The sequence below is a fragment of the Diadema antillarum genome, unplaced genomic scaffold (genome assembly GCF_040938485.1).
Source record: "Diadema antillarum isolate AM-2024a unplaced genomic scaffold, OU_Dant_1.0 scf00000033, whole genome shotgun sequence".
Classification (NCBI taxonomy): domain Eukaryota; kingdom Metazoa; phylum Echinodermata; class Echinoidea; order Diadematoida; family Diadematidae; genus Diadema; species Diadema antillarum.
Genome location: NW_027270922.1, coordinates 2,444,799 through 2,472,761, shown reverse-complemented (window position 1 = coordinate 2,472,761; position 27,963 = coordinate 2,444,799). Strand labels below are relative to the sequence as shown.

General features: G+C 38.2%; 3 protein-coding genes across 3 annotated transcripts; all 3 read right to left on the bottom strand.

Annotated features, from left to right (window-relative positions):
- Positions 1 to 5,339: 5,339 nt before the first annotated feature.
- Positions 5,340 to 6,672, bottom strand: LOC139743232 (uncharacterized). The gene is made up of 2 exons (XM_071653729.1): positions 6,386 to 6,672; positions 5,340 to 6,030 (listed from the first exon to the last, which is right to left on the bottom strand). Exons 1-2 carry the CDS (start codon positions 6,670 to 6,672, stop codon positions 5,340 to 5,342), a joined length of 978 nt encoding a protein of 325 aa, XP_071509830.1.
- Positions 6,673 to 14,244: 7,572 nt separating this feature from the next.
- On the bottom strand, positions 14,245 to 16,928 carry LOC139742904 (uncharacterized). Its single transcript, XM_071653415.1, has 3 exons — positions 16,504 to 16,928; positions 15,655 to 15,945; positions 14,245 to 15,028 (listed from the first exon to the last, which is right to left on the bottom strand). The coding sequence occupies exons 2-3, from the start codon at positions 15,933 to 15,935 to the stop codon at positions 14,338 to 14,340; spliced, it is 972 nt and encodes a 323-aa protein (XP_071509516.1). The 5' UTR covers positions 15,936 to 15,945; positions 16,504 to 16,928; the 3' UTR covers positions 14,245 to 14,337.
- A 5,770-nt stretch (positions 16,929 to 22,698) lies between these two features.
- On the bottom strand, positions 22,699 to 26,393 carry LOC139742885 (uncharacterized). The gene is made up of 2 exons (XM_071653396.1): positions 25,868 to 26,393; positions 22,699 to 25,234 (listed from the first exon to the last, which is right to left on the bottom strand). The coding sequence occupies exons 1-2, from the start codon at positions 26,146 to 26,148 to the stop codon at positions 24,544 to 24,546; spliced, it is 972 nt and encodes a 323-aa protein (XP_071509497.1). The 5' UTR covers positions 26,149 to 26,393; the 3' UTR covers positions 22,699 to 24,543.
- Positions 26,394 to 27,963: the final 1,570 nt, after the last annotated feature.

The following is a 27,963-nucleotide window of genomic DNA, read 5'->3' as shown; positions in this document are numbered from 1 at the left end:
TGAGACCGATCCGTTTTCTGTTACGAGCGACTTACAGGTACTGAGAAGTACTTGCGTTGGAGTTGCCTGAGAGATGATGCCGGTATGGGTCTCCTACTGGTGTTCTGCGTTAACCTCTGCGAGCGTACCCCCACGACTCACTCGGAACAAGTTTTGAGCATACTCAAGGCCTTATCATACCGTATCTGGGGAAGTTTTGCGGCTTGACTTGCGAGGAAACAAATTTGCTACCTGGAGCTCTCCGCAGTTGGTCCGCACCTGACAGTATCTAGCGCATATCTCGCCTGTAGTTGCCCGGATGTGCGAACGAAGTCCGATTTAACCTCAGCCAAGTTTTGAGCATGACCAAAACTTTTTCCGGGTGAGTCGCGGGGATGCCCGGAGAGGTCCACTCAAAACGCCAGTAGGAGGCCCTGAGCGGAGGCATCTCGCAGGCAACTCCCACGCAGGTACTTCGCAGTCCCCATATATGCAGTCAAAATAATGACATTTTGTCAGACTTATGCCATTCCTTCAGAGGAATTCCATCACTGAGTTGTCAGCCCCCACGTGCCTGGAACACAGGTCACACAGTATACCCGCAAGTATAGAATTTAAGTAGAACGCGTCTAGCAACTAAGACACATGCACTGACTCGCCCAAATCCTTGTCCGCCCTCGGAAAATTGTCTGGTATGCTGGAAAATTCCTACACGCAACAATCCCACGTAGCTTGCCCGGAAAGATGTGACAGGGCCTAAACATGTTTGCGAGTAAAAAGATTGACGTGCGCACCTCCGGGCGACTACGGGTGAGATACGTGCTAGGTACTGTCATGTGCGGGTCATCTGCGGGGACCTCCGGGTAGTCAAAATTGTTCTTCGCAAGTCGCACGCAAGGCGTGCCCGGAAAGGTGTGGCACTGCCTTTAAACTTGACTGAGGAGAAATAGGACTTGCGTGCACACTATGGCTGGTAATTCTAATTCTAATTCTAATTTTTCTTTGAATGTTAGTACTTGTATGTTCACTCTTTAGGCTTCCCGTATCTCTTCCGAGGACTCGCATGTCGAGTTGTTTTTTTTTTCAGCATTATTCAAATCGTATTATTACACTATTGTGAACATTGCTAAATCAACTGTTCTTACGTCTGCAGAATGTGGTTGTCTGTATATCACTATTTTGTATCGAGAAGATTCTGTTATTGCCCCGGGTATTTTGCCTTTCATTTTTGTTTTTATTTATTTTGGTCCTACGTTGCATCCGTGCTCCTCATATGTATCTTGCACTCTATTCAGAATTTGGGACCTACGCTTAACAAGCTCGCTTTTAAGTAGGTTCCATCATATTTCTTTAGCGTTATACATAGAGCAAACGTACGATGATTGACCGCTATGTTTTATATGTTTACATTAACTTACTGTGCATCCAAGCCGGATATTATGATTCACTATGTTTTTATTATATTTGATGTACATTCCTCCATTGAGAAATATGAAAATAAATTGAATTGAAAAAGATACGTACTAGGCACTGTCATGTGCGGGCCATCTGCGAGAACCTCCGGAAAGCAAAAATAAAATGCCTACGACAAGTCATACGCATGGCTTACACCCTGACGCTGAAAGGTGTGACAGGACCTTAAGGGGATCATACAGTTTTGGTTCAGACCTAATTTCAGGTTTCTAACATTTTTTTGGTGAAATAATGCGAAACTTCTTATGAAATATGAAAGAGCATGTAATTCTATGATTAATTCAACGTTTATTTGATGAAAATTGGTTTTGAAATGGCTGAGATATCCAAAAAAGAGCGATTCTAATAAAGTGTAGGACCCACACTTCATTACAATTGCTTTGTTTTACTTTGTTTTTGGATGTTTCAGTCATTCCAAACCCGATTTCCATCAAATAAACTTTGAATTCCTCTTAAAATGGTATGCTCTGTACTATATCATAAGTGTTTTCTTGGTATCTTGCAAAAAGTTGAAAGCCCAATTCTCATCTCCACCAATACTGTACTTATCCCTTTAAACGTCTGCTTGGAGCTGCCTTAAAACAATCCTCATGACTGTCCCGTTTCTTAGCACAAGAGGGCATTATAATAATTGACTGCATAACAGTGACTTCATTGTAAGGAATCTTCCCCATTGACTTTTGTATTACCAACTGCATTTGACCAGGGGGAAATCATCTTCGATATTATCTTTTGTACAGTTTTTTTTTTAAATACAATTATTATACATCCTGGATCTGGATGTTTAGCCCTTTTGAATGGTACGAAGGGTCAACAATAACTATGTTGATGGTATTAAAGGTGGATTAAACGTCAATATACATGGTGACATGGAAGTCTTAAAATGAGCGTTATTACTTGCACATGTTGAATATTAACTCATAACATATTAAAGTTGGAACATTTTGAAATCTTTGACAAATTACTTTTTTGTTATCATCCTCTCATTATGAACCACTTTGTGCTACTCTCTTTTGTGATTTTGTGATTTTTTTTTCGTTTTCTTTTGTAACAGACATTTTCAACCTTAGGTATCCATAATTATTCAGTAATTATTTACCCGCTTTTGCACTTTCTATTTTTGTCTAACAATTTAGCCCGACACGTCTAAATGTTCCTTTAGAGTATGTGTATAATTGATGTAACCTCATACAAATTCTGTATTGTGGTTCAAGGACTGATTACAAAGATATCAAGAAATTTGAATGACTGATTCAGGGTTATACGACATAAATCTTAGATACCTAAAAGCAACGAAAAATGGAAAAGATCGATACAAAATGAGTCACAGTACAAAGATCTTGGAAAGAAAGTACTCGCAGAATCCAGTCCAGTGCTGTGAAAATGTCTGTAAACATTTAATGAATTATGTTATTAATGCACTCCAACCAGCAAAATAGAACTATTACCATTAATATCATGATAACACCAAAGATGATATAAGAAAAGCCTAGCAACTATCAATGGTACAGATGAAAAACTTAATTGTAAATGCGCTTTATGATCTTTTTCTTGTAACTATTGAAAATTAATGATTGTCAAAACAAGACACTGATCTGTGATTAATATCACAATATATCATCTATGTGTAATGTCTAATAATGGTTATAATAATTCACAACAAAATTCTCCGTGCGCTTGACATAACATATACAATCATCAGTACTTAAACAGATAAGTTTTCAGTGCCTTCTTGAAAGAATCTAATTGTGCATTTGTCGTGCCTAAAGGCATGTGAGCTCGTACCAGCTCTAAAATTTTTAGTACCAATTTATACATGGGCACTATTTTTAAACCTTTCTTCGGAAATTTGTATCGCGCATGCTTGAAGTGATCTTTTCTTTGCGAATGATATCGTTTCCGTACAACTCTCCCTTGGATTAGGAATGTAGATTTGTACGCACTTAAACGCACGCACACACACACACACAACACACACACACACACACACGAACTTTAACCTTCAATCGTGAATATCATGTTCCTGTCAACGACAGTAACGGAAACCTATTCCTCCGACTAAGGACTATAAGATAAAAACAACTGTAGAGTAATTCATCTGTTTTTTTCTGAATTTGTCTTAACCCTAAGCTAGTGAGAAATCAAAATGAAGAATAAAGAGAGACTTTGATGACATTGTCATTATCATTTTGATCGATTCCAAGCTATGGAGAAAGAAGATCTGCTCCGGCTTCGTGGCTACATCCGTAACCATAAAAACCGAGAAACTGGATTTTAAAAACAAACAAACAAACTTTTTACACTACACCATCATTTGATTAGGATCCATATCATCAGGTTATGATTACCAGGCATTATCAAACTTAAGCTAAGTGAACAGTAGGTATGGTCTTTAAGTTGAAATAAAAAGGGTAATACTCATCCAGATATTTCATTATAAAAAGGATCCTTATCACCATATCATGATAATGTGGGATACTTTAAATTTCTATCTAGGAGCCGTTGCTATTCAACAGTTAATGATATGAATCATAAAATCACCAACATTCCTCAACCTTGTCAATCATATTCTCTTTGCTGACAACACCTCCATCGATAATGTTGAATTTCTTACAAAACGTTATGCCCCAGTCACATAGACATCCCGGATCACCCCGGACCAACCCGGATCTGATCCGGGGAGAAATCCGTGTTGACACCGGGAGGCCAACACGGCAACTTTTGGATGTCAAAACATCCGGCGTCATCCGGGAATTGCCGTGTTGGCAGAGCAATCCGGGTGGTCCGTGTGGCTGCCGTGTAGATGCCGTGTTGATCCGTGTAGCTGCCGTGTTGATCTGTGTAGATGCCGTGTTTGTCCGTGTAGACGCAGCGCTCTTCCGGCCTTATCCGTGTAGCTGCTGTGTTGATACCGTGTGTACAGTCATACCAAAATCCCGGATCTCCCCGAATCTCCCCGGACGTCCCCGGATTTCCCCGATTCACCGTGTAGATCCTTGAGCATCCGTGTTTATATGTGACTGGGGCATTAGATTCATGAATCATAATATTATAACAAACTACTTCAATAGTTTACATGGACTTAATCATCTGTAGGTGTAAATATCGCAACTACTTGTCATTTCAGAACGAACAATCTAGTATACGTGGGTTAAATTTGATATATGTATCGAAAGCTTTCCTCTTCGCGACAAGACATATCCATTTCATTTGTAGTTGTTAAATTCGATCCTCAACTATTAAACAATGAAGGACCATACTTCCATACCACAAAATATTCTATCAAAAACATTTGGAATTCAATTTCTTATCCTTTCGCTAGCATATCTTTGCAGAAAATGTACTTCATGACTTGGGGTCTTTTATGCTTTTTTGTTGGGGGGGGGGGGGGGTTCGCTGAAAAAAAGGAAGAATATTTTCAATATTTGCCAAACTGCAAGCAGAAACATTTTGTTTCTGATAAAATTTTGAAGAAGAATTATTGATTTGCTGAGGAATCAATACTTTCTTGCCATGGTACACTGACGAATAGAAGTATTGATTTTAAATTCACTACACTGACTTGTGTATGTTTTGCTTTCGTAGCAGTAACGCGTATAAGATCTGACACATTTTACTTATGGTCGCACTGAAATGTAATTACCTCAGTATAACACCAAGTCAATTTACTTCTGGACGGCTTTCAAAATTTAATGTTAAGAACTCATGTCTAGGAAAGAAAAGAGACGAGCTATTCCCGTTAAATCACTTTGCGTGATTACGTAATTGTGTGACAAGTGGATAAACTTGTATACCCGAGGGTAACCATATTTTAAAAGTAAACCTAAATCAATAAGTGGGTTCTCTACCTGAGGTATTTATAAAGAATAAACTAGTGTCTTTAGAATTTACGAAGGGGTTATTCTAAACTTGTACATTTCCTCGTAGTACGGCATTTCTTTCTCGGCAACCTCCCTGATATCCTTTGTCGCCCCGTCAAGAGAAGCGGAAGTGGGAGAAGGTTTGAAACAAGTACTCTTAAAGGCATTGGCAAACCACACATTATAGCGTGGAGCCTCAAGTACATTTGAACAGACATTCTGCCACGTACGGACCACATCGGATGAGGCGTCCCAAGTTACGTAATCCTCTGAGTACGGAATACCCAGTGCCCGGAAGAGCAGTGGAAGTAATGTTGCCGGATCATCCACGAGTTCATCGATGTCGACAATGACCGGGTTGTCATCGACGTTTTCTCGAATGTGGCACCATAATTCGTGGATTGCCTTGAAAAAGTAAAGCGTTCCTTCCTCGGGCGCCGGTGCATAATTCATAACATTGAAGGTTTCTGGGTCCGGTTTCGTCATATTCCATAGTACTTGATCGGGATCTGATCCCTCTACTGTTTTCAGCAGTGTTTTCCTAAAAGATTTGTACGTCTTCACAGGATGTCGTATGAGGAAGCAATGTCGAAAACCACTGGATGGATCAGGCAGGTACTTGTATCGGCTTGGTGGCATGCCGAAGGCCATGTCTTTGATGAAGACAAATTTCTTGGTTGGAGGAATCGAGTCGAATATTTGCTTCAGTTTAGCAGGTCTATGGATATGGGGATAGAGATAATGATTGATGAGTTTTCTAGTTTCTATATATTTTTGTGTACGCTTTGAATTTCTAATATCATTATGAAGTAATACACTTCAGATTTGGGGTACAAAGAATGTAACAATCATTTTCTTTGAGTGTATTTGTAAAGTCGTGTAAGTTGTGCAAACATTTGAGATTGTTTTAGCATAAGCGGACCAAGTTGTAATACAAAACATTTTTCCCATTCCTATATTTGTACTTTCAAAAAATTTTCATAATGTACATTAGGCTCTACACAATTCTGAGACAAGTAGGACATACACCTACTATCATACGGTAATGATTTGTTTGTAAACAAGACACTTACGACAGCAGGTCGAGCTTGAAGGACTTTGTGTCAACACCCAAATTTAAGTTCTTTGCTGTTTCAACGTAGATCTCCTCGTTACCATCAATATCAGCAGGAAGCGGGACGGAAAGATATTCTTCACAAATTTCTCTGGCAATCCTGGAAATAACGTACGGCTCCAGCCAGACTTCTGCCCCGTCAACAAAACTCAAGCATTTTGTCATTCCTGTCGACACCGACCGGGGAGAGCACCACATGATAACCCGTGCTGGTTCGTCGTATGCAGCTTCTGCGTCAGTGGCCATTTTATTTCTCCTAGAGGATGGCTAACGGGTTATGGAAAGCAGATACACATATTTCATCGATAACGTTGCTCAAATCAATATAATTTTTTAAAGACTGATTTTGTTGAGAGAGCTTCACCTGATCATGGTATGTCAGAATGTTGGCATGTTTGTCACTCCATGGCACACCATTTGCAAAATCTCGTCACTTTATGACGATATTTTGTAAAGAGTATAATACACTGTACTATAAAAAAAACGATGTCATAAAGCGATCGTGACATCACAAAGCGAGACATCGTGCGCTGCTTCGTATACCATCGCTCTGTGAAAATAGTATAACAATTTCTAACAAAAAGCTATGACGTCACATATCACTTCTGACATCGCGCACTGGTTTGTAACGTCAGTCTGCGAAATGTTACCATTTCGAACACAACAATTGTGACATAACAAAGCAATGCTGACATCGTGCGCTGCTTCGTAACGTCATTCTGTGAAATGTTACAATTTCGAACAAAACAACTGTGACATAATAAAGCAATGGTGACATCGTGCGCTGCTTCAAAACGTCACTCTGTGAAATGTTACCATTTCGAACAAAACAATTGTGACATAACAAAGCAATGCTGACATCGCGCACTGCTTCGTAACGTCACTCGGTGAAATATTACAATTTCGAATAAAACAATTGTGACATAACAAAGCACTTCTGACATCGCGCACTGCTCCGAAACGTCCCTCTATGAAATGTACAATTTCGGAAAAAAAACAATGGGGCATAACAAAGCAATGATGACATTGTGTGCTGCTTCGTAACGTCACTCTGTGAATTGTTACAATTTCGCACAAAAAAAAGCGACATAAAAAAGCAATACTGACATCGTTGGCTGCTGCGTACGGTCAGTGTAGGATCCCTCCGCAACATCACATCAACCACACGACTTCTCGCCTATCACTTTTCTCTTCTTTTGTTAAAGTATCAGATCCGAAATATATATATAGATATATATATATATATACAGTTAACAACAACATTAGTCATACCCCTGGGAAATGTTTAGTTTTGAGCAGATTTCTCCCAAGTAAAGGATTGAATGATGTGATTGGGTGTTATATCCTAACATTTCTATTGTTATACAAATGATGTGAAACTGTAATTAATGTCAATTTATAGAGGACGAATAAGAGTAAAAAGTTAACACCCCATCACCATCACTCCATCCTTCACTTGTAAGAAATCGGCTCAAAACTAATAATTTCTCAGGGTAGGAATAATAATGTTGTTGTTAACTATATATATATATATATATATATATATATATATATACAAGTATAAACTCCATTTAAGGTATTCTCGTCACAACTTTAAGCCTCGGTGCCTCCAAAAATATTCTTTACTTCGGGGGTGTGCCCTTCAGTGAATAGTATTATTTTGGCGTCACCTCTGCCCAAAGTTTTAAACAGAAACTCTCAAGGCAAAGTACAATAGCATTAGGCAATGACGGATCCATCCATTATAGTTATCTATCATTGAAAAGCGAGCTTTAAGTATTTAGTTATGTAATGTTTTGACTTTGAAATATCGGAAACAAATTTCTGAATTTTTTTTGTACAAGTACAAACATTATACTTGCAGAGCAGTTCGGTACTAGGTCAACAGTAGCAATGTCTTACGCGTAATATAATAGTTGGTGCTTACCTATACACGTAGCATTTAGCTGAAAACGGACCCTCTATACCCTTCGATACGTTTTTCGTGTTAGCAACCCGAATTTAGTTCAAATCTTATGCGTGTCGTGTTGTAAATGCCAGTGTGTATTCGATATCTTGCCACTATTATCTATCTATCTAAACCTCTCTTTTGTTGACACAAAGAGATTTTACAAACTTTGTAAAGTAGGTCGGTCTCGTGATGGCGTGATAGTTAAGTCGTTTTTCCAAAGCTTACAATAGAATTCACCGGCGTAGCCGGGGGGGGGGGGGGTGGGCTCGCCCCTAACCCCCAGGATTTAGAAGTGAGATTATCCCATAAACTTTAGATACAAGAAGAAATCCCAGAGATATTTGAAACCCTTTCCTCCTTTTTTTTTCCCTGTTAGAATTTTTCATTCTTTTTTATTTTCAGGATGAAATAAAATTAAGTGAGAAGTGATCAAACTACGGTGACAAGTTTAGCAGACCCCGCGTGTTAAGCCTATCCTGAGTATTACGCGTGCGTTCGTATGTACACACGTACCCCTCGTATTGGAAGGTTTGCTGATAGCCCTCCCCACAGCGTCCCCCTGTATACTCGTCCCCCTCCATCTATACACTATAAGGCTACACTCTGAAGATTGACAATTTTCCAAATATTCCACAAAATGTATGCACCAGATCATTGAATTGAATTACAAATAATCTCCCTCTTGTGGGAGGGGAACAGCGTTTACCTCCTGCCATCTTTCTGCTGCTTGGTCTCCCTCCACAGACTTACTGTTCTTCATTGAAAACTTTCTCAATATTCAACTAAAACGTGTTGGCCAGATCGTTGAATTTCAGTACAAAAGCTCCCTCAAAATTGATACGGGAGAGATATTAGTTGGTCCTCTGTATAGAGTTAGTACATTTTTTGGAATGACAATTATGAAAACGGATTGACGCCAGACGATTGTAATATTTTGAGCTCATATTAATTTTTACGTTAATTGGACCTTATATATCAATTGCATGTTTCTGACAAGAAAGCACATACACACACACACACACACACACACACACACACACACTGGAGGAATATACACACATACATGTCCTTGCATGAATCCTTTCCTTTTCTCGGTCTTTCGTTTCGTTTCTTTTATTTTATTTTCAACAAAGAGATACAATGTACAAGCATTAATTAAAGGAAATTAATATGGAAATGAAAATGTTTTAATACTGTTCCTCCCTGCAATCAAATTGGCCAAAAAAAAAAGAAGAAGAAGAAAGAAAAGTGGTTTGAAAATTAGATATTTCTATTTCTATCAAAAAGTTTTAACTGTAGGAGACGGACGACCCATCCTAACCCCCCCCCCCCCCCATGTCCTGGCTTCGCCGCTGATAAAGTTTGATCTCTGTTTACCTGAACTTTGTCCGAAATTCTGTAATATCTATCATTCTTTTTAACTGACCACAAAGCACCGGTGGGCATATCCGGTGGGCATATCCACTCTACGTATTATAGGCAGTAACAATTTAACGAGTAGATGTCAAACTGTTCTACCCAATGAACTCCATTGGCTGGGTACATTTTTGCCAAGATAATGACAGCATATTCTGGATGGCAAATCTTGTTGTTTTCTATAAGGGTTCCTAAATTGCTACAACACAGGGTTTCTGAATAAAGTAATTTCCGGACTTTATTCAACAACTTGAATCATGATATCCGCTCACTGCAGATCCTTGATTCCTGGGGTTAGATATTTTTTATCTATTTTTTTTTTCATTTTCCATCTAGGAAGATGGCTAGACAGCCCATATTTAGCTGTTCTAGCTGGTCTTCCATGGGATCTAGTTGGATATGAAGCGGGACCACTTCATCGGTTTATAGACACCTTCCTCTATGCGATAAATGAAGCGGGATGTTTTCATGTAGGCCTATACATGAGTTGTGACTGTTGCTCACATCGGACCTCCATTTTATATTGGGGTGTTTGGCATCTTACTTGATGAGACTATCACACACAACATCGCACAGTTACAACTGGGAATCGAACCCTGGTCCTTAGATTTGGAGACAGACGCGTTATCGACTGAGACAAATCACAACTCTACAAGGTCTGTAACCTGGGCAGTGGGTATTGATACTTTTTGCCTTGGTGGGCACAGCTTCCAGCTGCCCCAAATCCTTCGACCATGCAAGTTATTCCACTTAGGATTATCGTCTAACAATGTTCCTGACATCTTTTGCGACTATGTCGCATTTTTTTACTCTACATACCACATTTAGCCACTGAGGATATCATCTCCGATTCTTTGGAATTTTACATCCTTTGTTTTCTGAGATGGATTAAAGTCGGACACAGGTCGCGTCGAGCTCTCAAAAGCGAACCAAAGCAGCCAATGTGACACCATATCATGCCATATTTGGAACGTTCAACCGCTCTTCGGAGAAAGAGTACCACATGATATTTGTTTTGTTTGTATGTTTGCTTGTTTGTTTGTTCTTACTCAGAGGGGATCACACGTTTTATAGCACCCAGGGTCATGAACCTATACGCGGTTACTTCAACACATTTATTATTTTCATTTTCTTGCATGATGAAAGAGCACTTGGCTTGACTCTTTCAGAAAAACAGGAGGGATGATATTACTCTAAACATTTTGTATATGGGATATCAAAGGATTATCTTCTTTACATAAACATTAAACTTTAAAAAAATCAGTACTTTTGAAAAGATTGTCTGTTTCCTCTCCATCTTCATTGTAATGTGCTGGTAATACATCTGGCATTCTAACTGATTTCGTGTGCTGTACCTGCATGGGTATCCCTGTGAATACTTCTGATAATGTAGGACTTTTCAAACGTTACCATATTTCTAGAAATGGAAAAACTGCTTGCGTTCGTAAAATTCTAATATTACACTCTTAAAATATCCGAGTCAGAACTGACCCGGAACTGGGTCCGTTGGGGTCAAACGCCGTTCCGGGTCAAAAATGACTTGGAATTTGGTCATGAAGACCCCGAATGGGGTCACCCTGACCCAATTCATGACTCTGAATGGGTCATATCTGTCCCCATTCCTTGTCATTTCTGACCCGGAACGGTGTGTGACCCCAACGGACCCAGTTCCGGGTCAGTTCTGACCGGATGTTTTAAGAGTGTATATTCAAGTAATGAAAGTCATGTTTTCCTAAATGATTTAGTAGCTAGCTGTGATCTCGTTACTCTTAGACGTCTGTTGGGTTTTTTTTTCACATTTTCCGTTTTGTTTTGTTGTTTGTTTTTTTGATACATTATTATTTTCACAGCTGCACATCCCGTAGGCATCCCGTTGAATAGCCGGTATACTCTTCCGTATCCATGTATCACTTGCGTTCTGTGTAATCACATTATCTTCTTTACAAATGCACCGTTTATGCAATGTATGACAACACACATCATGTTCGTGGATATTTCTGATCATAGAGCTTAGTAACGAGGCCTTTCATTTACGTGTCCCTTCATCTTAAGCCCCTTAGGCAGAAATCGACTCAGTTCACTCAGTTGTTGCTGGGTAGAGCTAGCTCCCGACAATCTTTTTGCTTGCTTAGGGCAACTTTTGCGAACAAAACGTGCATAGAAAGAAACTTAATACCGAAAAGCGGACTTTGAATGACCGCTTCGCCGATTACTTTTTTTTTCTGAATCTGACAAACATTTCAGATTTGATTCCAATGAACACAGCCGAGAGTTATCAATAAATACATTTCACAGAAATAAAGCCATCACGTCTGGTCAAAACCTGAATTTAATGATTGGCACATCAGCTCGACTGGCGAGCTTACAAATCAGACAGGAAAAATCTATGATTCAAATGAACAAGCTACGGAATTGTCCTTGGATGTATAACTAGTTTGAATAGGATATGGCCCCATCTTCACTGAATGTACATTTAGTAAAACATCGAGCCCACCATAGTAGAGATCTTCTTAGAATATGATGGCAGTCCCCTGTTGTGTTTTCTCCCTTGATTTTATGTGGTTATAAATGTACGTATTATGCCAATTCACTATTTTCCTACGTGTTTTGTGACAAGGGACAGTTTTGTTACGGAAGCGACAACTCGTATCGGTATTCATATAATTTATTTTTGTATTCATGCATAGAGCTATTTTGTACCTATTTCATAGAAATAAAACGAGGCAAACTCAAATGAAATTCAATTTCAATTATTTTGCAAGGAATGTTACAGCGTCAAACCATGGCTGATGTCACCTCATGGTGGTAAATTCGCGTAACATTGAATAATTCCATGAAACCATCATCATTTTATTTATTCAATGTGAGTAAAACTATTTATGAAGAGTCATTCTGTTCGCGATTTGAATGGCATTGCAATGTGATGCTACTATAGGGAGACAAAAGTGAAAGCGCGCCAGTCAAATATCTTTCACTTTGACTAGGTATTTGCCACGGTATATTGTTTAGGGGGTATTCTTTTTTTGATATATCTGGAGCCATTATTAAATGTGACACATGTTGTATTGATTATTTTTCTTACGGTTTTGTGATTGGATTACTTATTCAAAAAATAATGCAAAATGTTTACTCTTCGGTATCAATTTGGACAAAACATACGTGACTATCTACGTAACCTGTATTTTAGTACGGTCTTCTGTGTCACATGACAGAACATTATACATGTACTTATTCCTAATTCAATTAAAAAAAAAAAGTACATGCACCATTGACAAGTGTACCAGATAGCATACCTTATTAAGTATGTGGCTCATAACACATCATTCATCCCTAAGCTAAAGAGCAGGCTCATTCTAACAAAAGATATTGCAGCAATATCTCCTCTTGTACTTCAGTGTACTCAAGTAGTTGAGCAATGTGACGTACATTATTAACTCTATGAATCTCATTCATTCCATGCAGCCCATACAAAAGTTAAAGAGCAAGCTATTGGTCTATATCCAAACAGGAGTTATAACGGCAATGCCTCCTGTGGTACTTCAGTATTCAAATAGTTCAGTATCAAATCTATGAATTTTATGTATCCAATGCATTTTATAACGATTTTTATGAATCGCGAACTGAATTTCATTGAATTCAGATAAAATGGAAGAGTCTGCGCTTAAAAGCATTATTTACCGTTTGCAGTTGAAACAAACACCCAGTTTTAGTGCTTCAAAATAGTTCTAGAATATGGGTTAGAGATAGAAACAAACATTGTAAAATTGTTTATCAGCATAGTCATTGTTACGTATTTGATAATTATATAAACAATATAGTTGCGATGAAATTGATTCTAGAACGATTAAGCTGTCTACAGTTATGAATTATTGACAAAAATAGTGATATCTTATTATAGTTCAGGCTTTATTGTAAAAATTTTATATGGCAGGATGTTTTGTGATACAACTGACCTAAACGTATGCATAAAAATGTGATAACTTAAACTTTTTTTTTTCAAATCACATATTGCTCCCAATGCATAGTAAGCAATACCTTTAACTATAGGGCTAGTATACGTCTTTCTATTAAGTATATGACAAGTAGGCCTAAAGATAACAATAACCTTTCAAAGAGCTTTTGTTCTGCTCCAGAAACCAACAAATTCATGTGATGCTGGATTCGAAAATGATGTTGGTGATTTTTAATCTGAAATCATTTTAGTCTGGCTACGCTAAAACATGTCTGAATCTCACGTCTAACAAACAAAAAGATTCAACAGGTTACTACTATTCTAATCCCGTAAATCATATTCTAAGTTCATATCAATAATATGATTGAAAATTGTTCTTCTTTGTTTTGTTTTTGTTTTTGTTTTTTGCTTTGTTTTGTTTTGTTTTGTTGTTGTTGTTGTTTGTTTGTTTGTTTGTTTGTTTGTTTGTTTTTTTTTTTTGGGGGGGGGGGGGGGGTTAGCATACACAAAGATCACTATAATAAATTTTCAACCCAAACCTAGTCAATGAGTATATAGGTTCACTAGCTGAAGTTCAATTAGTGTCCCGAATTTACGAAGGGGTTACTCTAAACTTGTACATTTCCTCGTAGTACGGCATTTCCTTCTCGGCAACCTCCTTGATATCTTTTGTCGCCCCGTCAAGAGAAGCGGAAGTGGAGGAAGGTTTGAAACAAGTACTCTTAAAGGCGTTGGCAAACCACAGGTTATAACGCGGAGCCTCGAGGACGTTCGAACACACACTGTGCCACTTTAGGACCACATCGGATGAGGCGTCCCAAGTTACGTAATCCTCGGAGTACGGGATACCCAGTGCGCGGAAGAGCGGTGGAAGTATGGTTGCCGGATCCTCCATGAGTTCATCGATATCGACAATGACCGGGTTGTTATCGATGTTTTCTCGAATGTGGCTCCACAATTCGTGGATTTCCTTGAAAAAGTAAAGCGTTCCTTCCTCCGGTGGCTGTGCATAATCCATAACATTGAAGTTTTCTGGGTCTGGTTTCGGCATACCTTGTGGTAGATCCTTGGGATCCACTCCTTCTACTGATTTCAGCAAAGTCTTCCGAAAGGATTTGTACGCCTTCACAGGATGTCGTATGAGGAAGCAATGCCGAAAACCACTGGATGGATCAGGCAGGTACTTGTATCGGCTCGGTGGCATGCCGAAGGCCATGTCTTTGACGAAGACAAATTTCGTGGTTTGAGGAATCGAGTCGAATATTTGCTTTAGTCTAACAGGTCTGTGGATAAGGGGAGAAGTGATTATAGTTACGTATCTCCTTTGACTTCTCATACACGATTAAAAAGATGAAATGCTTTTTTTAGATGTTAGCTACATAGAATTTAAAAAGAAATGTGAAGATTCATAACATTTCACCGCATTATAATTGACATACATATTACCTACTCAAAGTGTAAAAATTGTAATTTACATCAAGAGTTCTAGTTTACTTGGCATAGCTCTTTAAGTATTGCAAGACACTGACATTGTTTGAGTCTAGGAGGATAATCAAGTCGAGAGTATTCGCCCTCATTCCTATTTTCAATTTGTTTTTTTCTCTTTAATTTCTACTGAGTTTAATAAACAAATGGTACGAAAGCACTGTCATTCAGAAGGTGAGTCGTCATTTGCTCCTGCGACAATTATTCCGGTCTTATTATCTCTAAAGACTTAGCGCTAGAATTAGGATTATGATAGGGGTTTCGGTATAGTTTGATATGAAGATTAGGGTTAGGTTTAGGTTTTGTTTGTGGATAGAATTTATGTTTGGCTTACCGTGCAGATATTTCATGGGAGCAATTGTCGCAGAAGCAAATGTCATAAAACCCATACAGACATGGTACGCTTCAAAAACGTAAGACTTACGACAATAGATCGAGTTTGAAGTTCTGTGTGTCACCTCCCATATTCAAATTTTTCGCTGCATCCAGGTAAACCTCTTCGTTACCATCAATTTCAAGAGGAAGCGGATCGGAATTATATAGTTCTCTGGCAAACCTGGAAATGACATACGGCTCGAGCCAGATTTCGGCTCCGTCAACGAAGCTCATACATTTTGTCATTGCTGTCGATACCGAACGGGGAACGCACCACATGATGACTCGTGCGTTTCCGTCACCTCCTGCCATGTTTGCGTCAGTGGCCATTTTATTGCTCCTACAAAGAGTTTTAAGCAGTTTCAAGAAGATATTGTTACAGAGGGAAGGAAGTGCCTCAAACGCAGTAATAGAAATCTAACATTCATTAGACAAGAGTAACGTTGCAATACTGATTCCCTCAAAATGATCAAATAATTGCAATTTTCAGCACCTAAACTGATCTTTCATCATTTATTTATTTTGTCATTTATCATTATTCCATAATTGTAGCTTAAGTAAATGATGTAGAGTTTCACAAATCTAATGAACGCTATTGATATAGATATCATTGAATAGATAGATGGCATTCTGATCCGTGCTTTTGTTAGGAGCAGCTGATCTCCCAATAGCAACATTTGAAATTACACACACACACACACGCACATATATATACTTGTATGTATTGTATAGTCTAACCGAGCCCCTACGCCGTCGCTCGAAGAAAGACGAACTTCATCTACATAGTTTCCAAACAAGCGTATAAATGTCATTGGTGAAAAAGCAAAACTGTCTTCTGGATAAGTAGCAGTAGTCTTTACTATTCGCATGATCTCCGACCATGCGCTATTAAGCTTACCAATACACGCCCTGTTGCGTTAAAATTACCCCTCTTTCGCTATGAGACCTTTTCAAGACAGCAGCCCTCCGACGAATGGTTCGATGTTAATTGTGTCTAGCGTTTTGAGTACAAGTATGTGTTCGATATCTTGCAGTGGTACTTTCTATCGAATCTTGGCTCTTTCTTGTTGACACACAGCGATCTTACAAACTTTGTAAAGTGGTTTGGTCTCACGGTGGCGTGATAGTGAAGTCAACGTGATGACTCAGCTAAAGCAGCAAAATATTTTGAAATGTTTACCTGACCTTCGTCCGATATGTTGAATTGAATGTGTAAACATTAATGCTGCACGATGTTTTATGCCTCCGCCATAAAGTGTCGCCAGAGGCATTATGTTTTTAGGTTGTCCGTCCTTCCGTACGTCTTTCCGTCCGTCCGTCCTTCCGTCCGTCCTTCCATGCGTCTTTCCGTCCGTCCGTCCGTCCGTCCGAATTTTTTGAGTCACGGGTTCAAAGGTCGGGAGTATAAGGTCAAGGCCAACTCCTTAAAATCTCACTAAGTTTCCCTCTTGTCTATGCAATGCGTTGAAGACTTTTCTTGAAACTCAGTGTATATACATGTATTAGCAACTAGAAAAATTCTCTGGGAAAGTTTTTGGCCAAACGATCAAAGGCCAATTGGCTAAAGGTCACGTGAAAAGGCTACATTTCACTTTTTCCTCCATACTGGGAAGTGGCTCGAGTTATCATCACAAAACTTCGCACATATCTATGCAGGTACTGCCTATCAGTGATTCTCTGGGTAATTTTAGGGTTAAGGGGTCAAAGGTCAAGGGTCAAAGGCCAGGTTAAAATGCTAAAATTTTAACATTTAATGCTGAAATTACACTTTTTTTCTCCGTACTTTGGAAATTATTCATTGCATGTAAAAGGGTTAAAGGTCAAGTAACAATCGTCAAATCCCCTAATACCTGCTCTCTTAAACAATATAGCCATACATCCAATTAGACCTACTTCAAGGAAAATAATCAATCACCACATTAATTGTGACAAACATGTCATTTGATTTTTGCAAGTCTAGCTGAGCAAGACTGCATGTCGTCATAAAATGTGAGTGAGTCATAACTCATGAAAATAAAAGATCGTTCATTCATCGCGAAAAACAGGGTGCATGATTCCCACTCAAAAACATTTGAAGTATGTACCAAACAGGAGCTGCCCACAGATAGGAAGACATTTGATTCATGTGTCATTGCATAACGACCAGCTACCTTCTAGGAAAGATGTGTCTTTATAGTCAAGGCGCTAATTCCTGTAGGAGGCTTAATTAAGGAGTTCGTTCAACCCATCCCGCAGAAAAGGTTTGACCAGACAGGGTGGTAGATGGGACCTCCATGAACATCCCCAGGTAGTACTGTAAAACGAGAAATGTTCGCGTGCATTTTAATTTCGCGAATTTCGCGAGCGCCAAGATTCGCGAAATTAAAATGCACGCGAAATTTCTTATCTACACTATATGCATTGAACGCAAGAGGCAATTCGCGAAAATTTCTTGCCACAAAAAAGGCCGTCGGCTCCAATTCGCGAAATTTTCGTGCCGCGAATATATCATGTTTTACAGTATGTGGTTCCAAATTGTTGTGTCAGTAGAATTTTACAGGCCATTTTTCATCATTATTTGTTGGAACAAACGCAAAGGGGTCTGCGCACGCCAAGACTATTACACTCACCATTAGCACTGCTACGTGCGCCAGTGCAGTGGTGCGTGTAGTAGTCTTAGCACACGCATACTTTTTCTTCGACAAACAAGGGTTTTGCCTGCAAACTAACTTTTCACACCAAGCTGGGGGTCGGTATAGTGTAGTTTCTAGACGTTTTTATTTCGTCTTTATTTCTCCGAGTTGAAGTTAGCAGAGTGAGAGCGCATACCCAGTGATTGCGACGCCCGAATCACAATCACTGGGTATGTGCCCTCACCCGGCTTAGCGCAATACAGCGGGCTTCTGCCCAATACACAAGTTGCAACTCAGAGAAATAAAGACGAAATAAAAACGACTAGGAATAAAGACTAGGGTCGGTAACGCTTGTCGCTATTGGGGCACTGAAAATACCAAACTTATCACAGTTTTTGCATTTATTTCATGAAGAATTCATCAAACCTGCATAAAACTTTATATGTACACGTTGCTAGAGATATCGGCAATACAGTAGGATTCAATGTAAGTTATAATATTGTACATGGTTACCATGGTAACCGGATGCCTACAGGTGATTGGTAACCCCCAAAATGCCTCCTACTGCTGCAAACTTTGATTTTTTTTATTTTATAGATGCAATACAAAAAAATATTGACTATTGTAAAAAAAAAAAAAATCTTCTGCTGCCAAGGCAACTATTATCCAATCATGATTCAGCTGTCAATAACTCAAGAACTAAAGCCCATAATTTCAAAAAGCTGAATGAGCATGTCCTTCCTTTTGCATATTTTTTGTACAACTTATGTGAAGAATATACTGAAGCATTCTCAAGTTACAGCAATATTTGTAAACAAAGGCATAATAAAGGGCCGTTGAAAGAAAGATATTATTTTCGAATAGTAAAATGCATGAAAAAGTTGCATCCGTCGTACTTTCAACACAAATTTGACTTCAAAGTACATAGGCAAATGTAGTTTTTAGTAATGTATGGACACAAATTTCCCTTAAAAATATAGGTGAATACAGAGAGCAAAGCCAATTATATTCTAATGTTAGCTCTTTTGAGCATTAACAGAGCGATGGTTATGCAAAACAATCCTGGAGGAGAGCAGAGGAAAGCAATAATTGTTCATGTTCGTAAAGGAAGTTTATTCAAGAATGCAGATAAATTTCTTTGTAAAGAAGGAATACACACGTGCGCTGGATTATCCACCAAAGAATTAAACGTACTTTTGTGTTCGTTAGCTTTTGTATATATATATATATATATATATATATATATATATATATATATATATATACATACATATATATATGAAGAGTTTGTTTGCAAAAACCGAATAGTCCATTTTTGAAGATTTTGAAGTATACGGTCTCTGTCATAAAGTACAAAATAATACCTTTCAAATGATATATTGGTCACTACATATAAAGGTATATTTTTGAAGTTATGGTCAAAAGAAGCAAAACATTTCTTATTATTCTCTTTATTTTTCTTGACCTTTAATCGCAAATATCTCCATTTGACAAATATGGACTTATTGGTTTTTGCAAACAAACTCTTCATATATATATATATATATATATATATATATATATAGAATAAAATGAAAAAAAAATCATGATATGTAAATTTGTATCAAAACGTGCAGTAATGAATTAATGCTAAGGAGACAATGAGGGAAAACTCTTGGGCGTCTTTTCCCTTTTATGCAGGCTAATTTAACAGTGTTGAGGTAGGTCTACAATGGGTGATGTGCACGAAAGGCAAAAGAAACAAATCTGTCTGAATTCCAGATATATATAATGTATATACATATATATATATATTTTTTTTTTTGGGGGGGGGGGGTTACCAATCACCTGTAGGCATCCCGTTACCATGGTTACCATGCACAATATTATAACTTACAATGAATCCCACTGTTTTGCTGACATCTCTAGCAACGTGTAAATATATAGTTTTATGCAGTTTTGATGAATTTTTCATGAAATAAGTGCAAGAACTGTGATAAGTTTGTCATTTTCAGTGCCCCAATAGCGACAAGCATTACTGACCCTAGTCTTAATTTCTAGCCGCTTTTATTTCGTCTTTATTTCTCTGAGTTGCAGCTTGTGTATTGTGCAGAAGCCCGCTGTATTGCGCTAAGCCAAGTGAGGGTGCATATACCCAGTGATTGCGACAAAAACGGTTGTGGCGTCGCAATCACTGGGTATGCGCACTCACTCTGCTTACTTCAACTCGGAGAAATAAACACGAAATAAAAACGTCTAGAAACTAGTTTATTGATACCACAATTTGGAGTCACATACTACATAGGGGTGTTCCAGAGGGTCCAACCAACCACCCCATGCAGTCAAACCTTTTCTGCGGGGTGGGTTGAACGAAGTCATTTTTTCTGGGTCCCTGCGCCTTGACTATTATGATTGCAATAACATTTCGCCATCCATACTTATGGAATATGAGCAGGACAAAAAGGTATGGCCACGGGATGCGCGCATAGAAATCACTAAGAAATTGATGAAATGAAAATCAAGTTTACTGGACATGGGCATGTCCGGGCACAAATCTGATATATTGATTTATAAAGAACTATTATCGAAGATTATTCCATATCAGTTTCATTTGTCGGAATCTATCGAAAAAAAATAAAATCGGCATCAAAGGAGGGTGTACTTTCAAATACTTTCACAACATACAGCTCCCATTTACACTTTTGCATGTATTTCTGGACGAATTTGATTTTTGTTTTAAATGTTTTATCATCAGGAGAAATTTCATGTCATTTGATGAATAAACAAGCAAAATATACCCGATATAATGTGAGAGTTCAAAATTATTCTTCTTATTGCCCAGAATAATGGCGGCTTCAAACATCAAACATCTGATGTAAAAATGCACATGTGGATTTTTTTTTTTTTGTACATCCATAGAAATCTGGCAACTGTTTGAATAATTCAGTTGGAACTCCAGCTCTAGAACCTCCTTGCTGTGAGCGAAGTCTGAATTGTTGCGTCGTTATGTAGCCCAGCAAGCTCAACGCGAATCTCAAGGTAAATGCACTGATGATCACCTTGGACGGACAAACAAGTACACCAGAAAACCAAGGACAAACTCAAAACTCTCAAGCCATTGCCTATTTATTGTTTTGATTTGGATTGATTTGATTTTGCGTTTTCAACATCTCTATACAAGATAAAAGCATTGATTATTACAATGCATTCTTAACATTACGAGAAACATAATATACAATGTTTTCGGAACTTGCAATTTTGTTATCAAACAGTTTTAAATATAGGGAATATTCATGAAGGGGAAATGTAGCAAGCTGCACATATCGGAGGCCTGTTGCATTACAAGTCATATAGACACGTAATCTGACCAGTACTACAGCCCCTCTGATATAAAATTACGTTCTGATAATTTACGTCACATAACACAGCACTACGAATTTCTGAATAAACCTCCCGCAGGCTATTGCAGCTTTATCATTAATTTCATTTTTTCTTTCAATTTTAAAGTTTATTTCAGAAAGACATTGATGCACAATGGACAACTGTGCATACATACAATGTTTTTTTCTTTCCTAATCGGGTTGAGATATGCGTTTGCATTGTTCGTAGACTTTGCGGTTAAAGTTTATACGACGTTTCTCTATCGAGCTTTGGAACTAATTATTTTGTGTCTGAACAGGTGTTTTCAGTTAAAATGCATTATATTTACAAGGGTCGACGCATTTTGGGTAAGAATGTTCAGCATTAGGTTCGATATTGCATTCCCGAGGATACTGGGGAGTTTGCCAGGAATAGTTCGAAAGTTCTGAAAAGTCACCCAGCACTTTATACCACGTTTCCTTTCGTACTACAGCTACAACCGGGAGTTATCGGGAGATCTATGTTGAGATCGACCAAGCGATAAAGAAACGTCGTATAAACTTTCACCGTAAATAAAGAGCCTACGAACCATTCAAACACATTCATATTTCGACCGATTAGGGGGAAAAGAGCATTGTATGAATGCACAGTTTTCCATTGTGCATGTTGTCATGGTCGCTGTCGTCCCATGGAGCTAAATAAGATATCAAACATAAATGTATTAACCATAGCCAATCCTTAATGTTACACATTTTAACCCTTAATGTTATAACCGTAGACAACCATATAAAGTAAGACGTTTACATCATCAATATCTAATGAACAATCAATGACAATCAAAGACAAGGTACCATCATAATGTACTATTGTTGGATTATATTTCTCTTTTTTATATTTGGTAATTACAGGCAGCTAGTGTATGTGTCAGTATTTATACCGTGTCCCAAGAAAATTATAACGGGACCGCTTCCATGTTAATTACTCGGGTGATAACCCGGGGGATTCCCCGGGGAAACAAACTTTGAACACCTGCAATATATATATATATATATATATATATATATATATATATATATATATATATATTTATATATATATATATATATAACAGGGAATTAATCCCGGATTGAGTTTCTTGTCAGGTCTTCTGCAGTACAAGCACACGTTATGGCACAGGCGCGACACGGTCCGCAAGACGTTGTTAGTATATACAAACTTGAATGCTACCTGGGGATTTACCTTTCATACCACATCGTCACCCTCAAAGAGGTATTTGAGTGCGACTGGTGCCGATCGCTTTTAATGTAGGCACGGACGAAGGATGGTCGAATTGGACTGAATGATTGCCCGTTGGACAGTATGAAATATAATTAGCCTTATTTCTTAAAGTCTTATCTCAAACAAACTGCAATTTTCGTATACCTCTCATTCGAATGGTATCGATATCTACATTTTCTAGTCTGGAACAAACGATGCGCCCAAAACCTAACTGTAGAAACAAGCAAGAAGAAAATAAAAACCACTTATTTGGTCGTCTTTCCCTTACACTTGTGAGGGATGATAATTCAAAATGAATATGCAATAAACAGTATACTCCCATCAGGAAGTATAACCCCAACTTGACTAGGATGGGCCCCACTCGTAAATATATCTGTTTATATTTTTTTTTTCTTAGAAAAAAAAAACTTTGTATATATTTTTATACAGAAATAAAAGAAGGTCAAATCAAATCAAATTTAATTTGTATGAAATGTAAGTGTGGCAATCTACTTTCAATGTCAACTTGTCATAACACTGAATAGTTTTAGAACATTATTATGTCATGTCTATGATATCAGTGAAGAGTCATTCTCTTCGGGTGGTTTGGTTGACTTTGACCATGTCGGCAACGAGATATACAAAACCGAAAACGCGTCATTTAAAGAGCTTCCATCTATTTAGGATATGAATTTGCTATGTTATGAGTGTCTAGCGGTTATTGTGTAAATGATTGCCATTAAGACTGGAGCCATCGTTGTCATTAGGTGGGTACATGTTGATTGTTTGTCTGAGATGTGTCATTCCCTCACTATCGCAAATTAAGTTTGCTTAAGGATCGAGCTGGCCGAAATATACTGTAAGTTGTATCTTAGTATGGTATTCTTTGTAACATGACATATAAAAACAATCCCTTTTCTAAAATAGTCCAAAAGTGATACAGGTAAGTATACAAGTAGAATATTTTGCATATCTGACTGATGAAACACGGATCATCTCAAAGCTAAAGAGCTCAATAAGTCTATCCAAACAAAAGTTGTAACAGCAACAATTTAGGTATATCAGCACTCACGTAGTTGAGTAATGTGATGTACGTTTTCAACTTTATATGAAACTTAGGCATTCTATACATTTCATACCAAAGTTAAAGAGCAGGCAAAGCCTATCTAAACAAAAGTTATGGCAACAGCTCCCTAGTTCTTTATTGCCCAAATAATTGAGTGATGTTACGTTATCAAAATTAATAAACTATCAAATCTATAAATCGCATGTATTCAATGCATTTCACAATGACAGAATTATGATCTGAACTTCATCAATTTTAGTGAAAATGGACGAGTCTCTGCTTAACGCCGGTATGTGTTTCTGAATATGTGAAAAGTAGGTTACGATAGCGTTTTAAAGAGTTATTGATCTGCTCCGGAATTATGCCTGTGATAATAGATTTGAAAATGAAATTTATGAATTCAAATCTGGCACCACTTTAGTCGTGGTCAAATTGAAACGTGTCTGGAATTTATTTCCAGTAAACAAAGGATGCAGCAGGTTATCCCTATTTCATCCCTGTAAATCTCATTTTTAGTTCATACATGCATTAACTCAAATTTTCTTTGGCAAGTGGAGAAACTTGCATACAGGAAGATTATCATGATTATTGTAATGATTTTTTTAACGCAAATCTAAGTCAATAAATTGACTCTTCTAGCCGAGGTTTGATTAGTGTCCCGAATTTACGGAGGGGCTATTCTAAACCTGTGCATTTCCTCGTAGTACGGCATTTCCATCTCGGCAACCTCCCTGATATCCTTTGTCGCCCCGTCAAGAGAAGCGGAAGTAGAGGAAGATTTAAAACAAGTACTCTGAAAGGCGTCGGCAAACCACATATTATAGCGCGGAGCGTCGAGGACGTTCGAACAGAAACTTTGCCACTGACGGACCACATCGGATGAGGCGTCCCAAGTTAAGTAATCTTCGGAGTACGGAATACCCAGTGCCTGGAAGAGCAGTGGAAGTAAGGTTGCCGGATCCTCCATGAGTTCATCGATATCGACAATGACCGGGTCGTTATCGACGTTTTCTCGAATGTGGCTCCACAATTTGTGGATTTCCCTGAAAAAGTAAAGCGTTCCTTCCTCCGGTGGCTGTGCATAATCCATAACATTGAAGTTTTCTGGGTCTGGTTTCGGCATATCCTGTGGTAGATCCTTGGGATCCACTCCTTCTACTGATTTCTGCAGTGTCTTCCGAAAGGATTTGTATGCCTTCACAGGATGTCGTATGAGGAAGCAATGTCGAAAACCACTGGATGGATCAGGCAGATACTGGTATCGGCTTGGTGGCATGCCAAAGGCCATGTCTTTGATGAAGACAAATTTCGTGGTGGGAGGAATCGAGTCGAATATTTGCTTTAGTCTAACAGGTCTGTGGATAAGGACAGAAGTGATTACAGTGATGTATCTTATTTGACTTCTCATACACGAATGAAAATGAATGAAATCCTTGGTTTAAGATGTTGGCTAGATAGAATTTAAAAACAAATCATGGAGATCAACTACATTTCACCACGTCCGAATGGAAATGTGTATACCATGGACTTACTTAAAGGGGAATTGCAGTTCAGATCAAGAGTTCAAGGTTACTCGGCATAGCTCTTGAAGTTTTCTAAGGCATTGATAGTTAAGGCAAGTCGCAAGGAATCACCCTCATTCCTATCTTTAATTAAGTTTTTCTCTTAATATCTACTGACTGTAATAAGCAAATGCAACTAAAACACTGTTTATACAGACAGTGACTATGGTGACACGGCATTTGCTCCTGCGACAATTATTCCGGTCTTATTTTCTCTAACATGACTTAGTGTTAGAGTTAGGGATATGATAGGGGCTTAGGTTTACTTTGATATGAGGATTAAGATTTAGGTTTAGGTTATGTTTGTAGACATAATTTATGTTTGGCTTAGCATGCAGGAATTTAATGGGGGGGGGGGTATTGTCGCAGGAGCTAATGTCATGGAACCCATTCAGACATGGTACGTTTCGAAAACATAAGACTTACGACAATAGATCGAGTTTGAAGTTTTGTGTGTCACCTCCCATATTCAAGTTTTTCGCTGCATCCAGGTAAACCTCTTCGTTACCATCAATATCAAGAGGAAGCGAGTCGGAATGGTATAGTTCCCTGGCCATCCTTGAAAAGACGTACGGCTCTAGCCAGATTTCGGCGCCGTCAACGAAGCTCATGCATTTTGTCATTGCTGTCGACACCGAGCGGGGAACGCACCACATGATGATGCGTGCGTTTCCGTCACCTCCTGCCACGTTCGCGTCACATGCCATTTTATTCCTCCTACAATTTTTTTTTTTTTAGGCAGGTTAAAGAAGACAATATTACAGAGGGAAGGAAGTGACTCAAACGCAATAATAGAAAGCTAATATTCATTAGACAAGAGGTATATTGCAATATATACTGGTTCCTTCAAAATGATCAAACAAGTGGTAACCGTTTTCAGCATCTAAACTGGTCTTTCATTATAGTAGTTCGAATAAAAATGTAGAGTTTCACAAAATCTAACGAACGTTAGCGATTTAAATAGATACCATTTTGAATGGTAGTTTTGTTGAGAGCAGCTGATCTCCACGTAGCAACATTTAAAATTACACACACACACTATATATAGGCCTATATAGTATGGTCTTTACTCGTGCAATGGAACAAGATTTCGCACTCGGTGAAATCTTGTACCATCGCACTCGTAACCATTCACTATTTGTATAATATACATGTACATACATTCTGAATCGATGACCGAGCCCCTATGTCGTCGCTCAAGGAAAGACGAACTTCATCTGCATAGTTTCAAAACAAGTGTATCAATTTCTTTGGTGAAGAAGGAATAAAGCTGTCTAATGGATATGTAGCAGTAGCTATGCTTGATCTCGTACCATGCGCTGTAAAGCTTACCAGTGCTCGTCTTGTTCCGCGAAAATTGTTCCTCTTTCCTTTTGAGATCCTTTCGTGTCAGCAACTCTCCGACGAATGGTTCGATGTTAATTGTGTCTCTGTTTTGAGTGCAAGTATACAGATTGTGTTCGATATCTCGCAGTGGCATTTTCTGCCATAGCTTGTCTCTTTCTTATTGACACAAAGCGATCTTAAAAACATTGTGAAGTGGATCTGTCTCACGGTGGCGTGATAGTAAAGTCGACGTGATTAACTTGCGATAGCTACAAAGCATCTTAAGTTGTGAACCTGACCTTCGTCCCATATAATGACATGAATGTGTAGCGTATAAGGGTTATACGTCCTTTTCAGACTATATTAATCATATTTTCATGGTAATGACAGTTTCTGAGTAGGAATGTTTTATCAAATACGTTCATTTGACTTTACTTGTAAAACAATTTATCCTAATTGCAATATCAACACATAATGTGATAAAGGCAGCGTATCAGGAAACAAAGACAAGAACTATCCTCGTTTTTTTTTCTTTCTTTGCTTGTCTCTGTGTTACCATAGTGTGAGATAAGAATATAAATTAGACAAACATAGAGCGGTGATTTCGTTCAGTCGGTAGGATGCGCGTGTGCCTCCAGATAATGGACCCAGGTTTGTTTCCCAAGTCGAATTGAACAATGATGCTTGTCATCAAACAGTATGAGAGGGTCACAACTCAGGCACGTAAAAGATCAATCATCGCAAAGAGCAGGGTGCATAACCTGGTGAAGTGGTCCCGCCTCACATCCAACTGGACCCCATGGAAGACCAGCTAGTGCAACTGAATATTGGTTATCCAGTCATCTTCTCACATGGAATAAATAAATAAATAAATAAATAAATAAATAAATAGATAAATAAATAAATAAATAGATAAACAAACATACTGACTTTGAGTGAAGTCTGAATTGTTGTCTCGATACATTGCCCAACAAGCTCAACGTGAATCACAAGTTAAATACATGCATTGCTGATTATATTGGAAGGAAAAACAAAATGTACCAGAAAAAATAAGGACAAACTACAAAATCTCATTCCCTTGCCCATGTATTGATTTGCTGTGGTTTGGTTTTATTTTTGTATTTTCAACATCCCTATAAGAAATAAAGCTTGATCATTTTCAATAATATTTCAAACATCAGAATATACAATGAAAA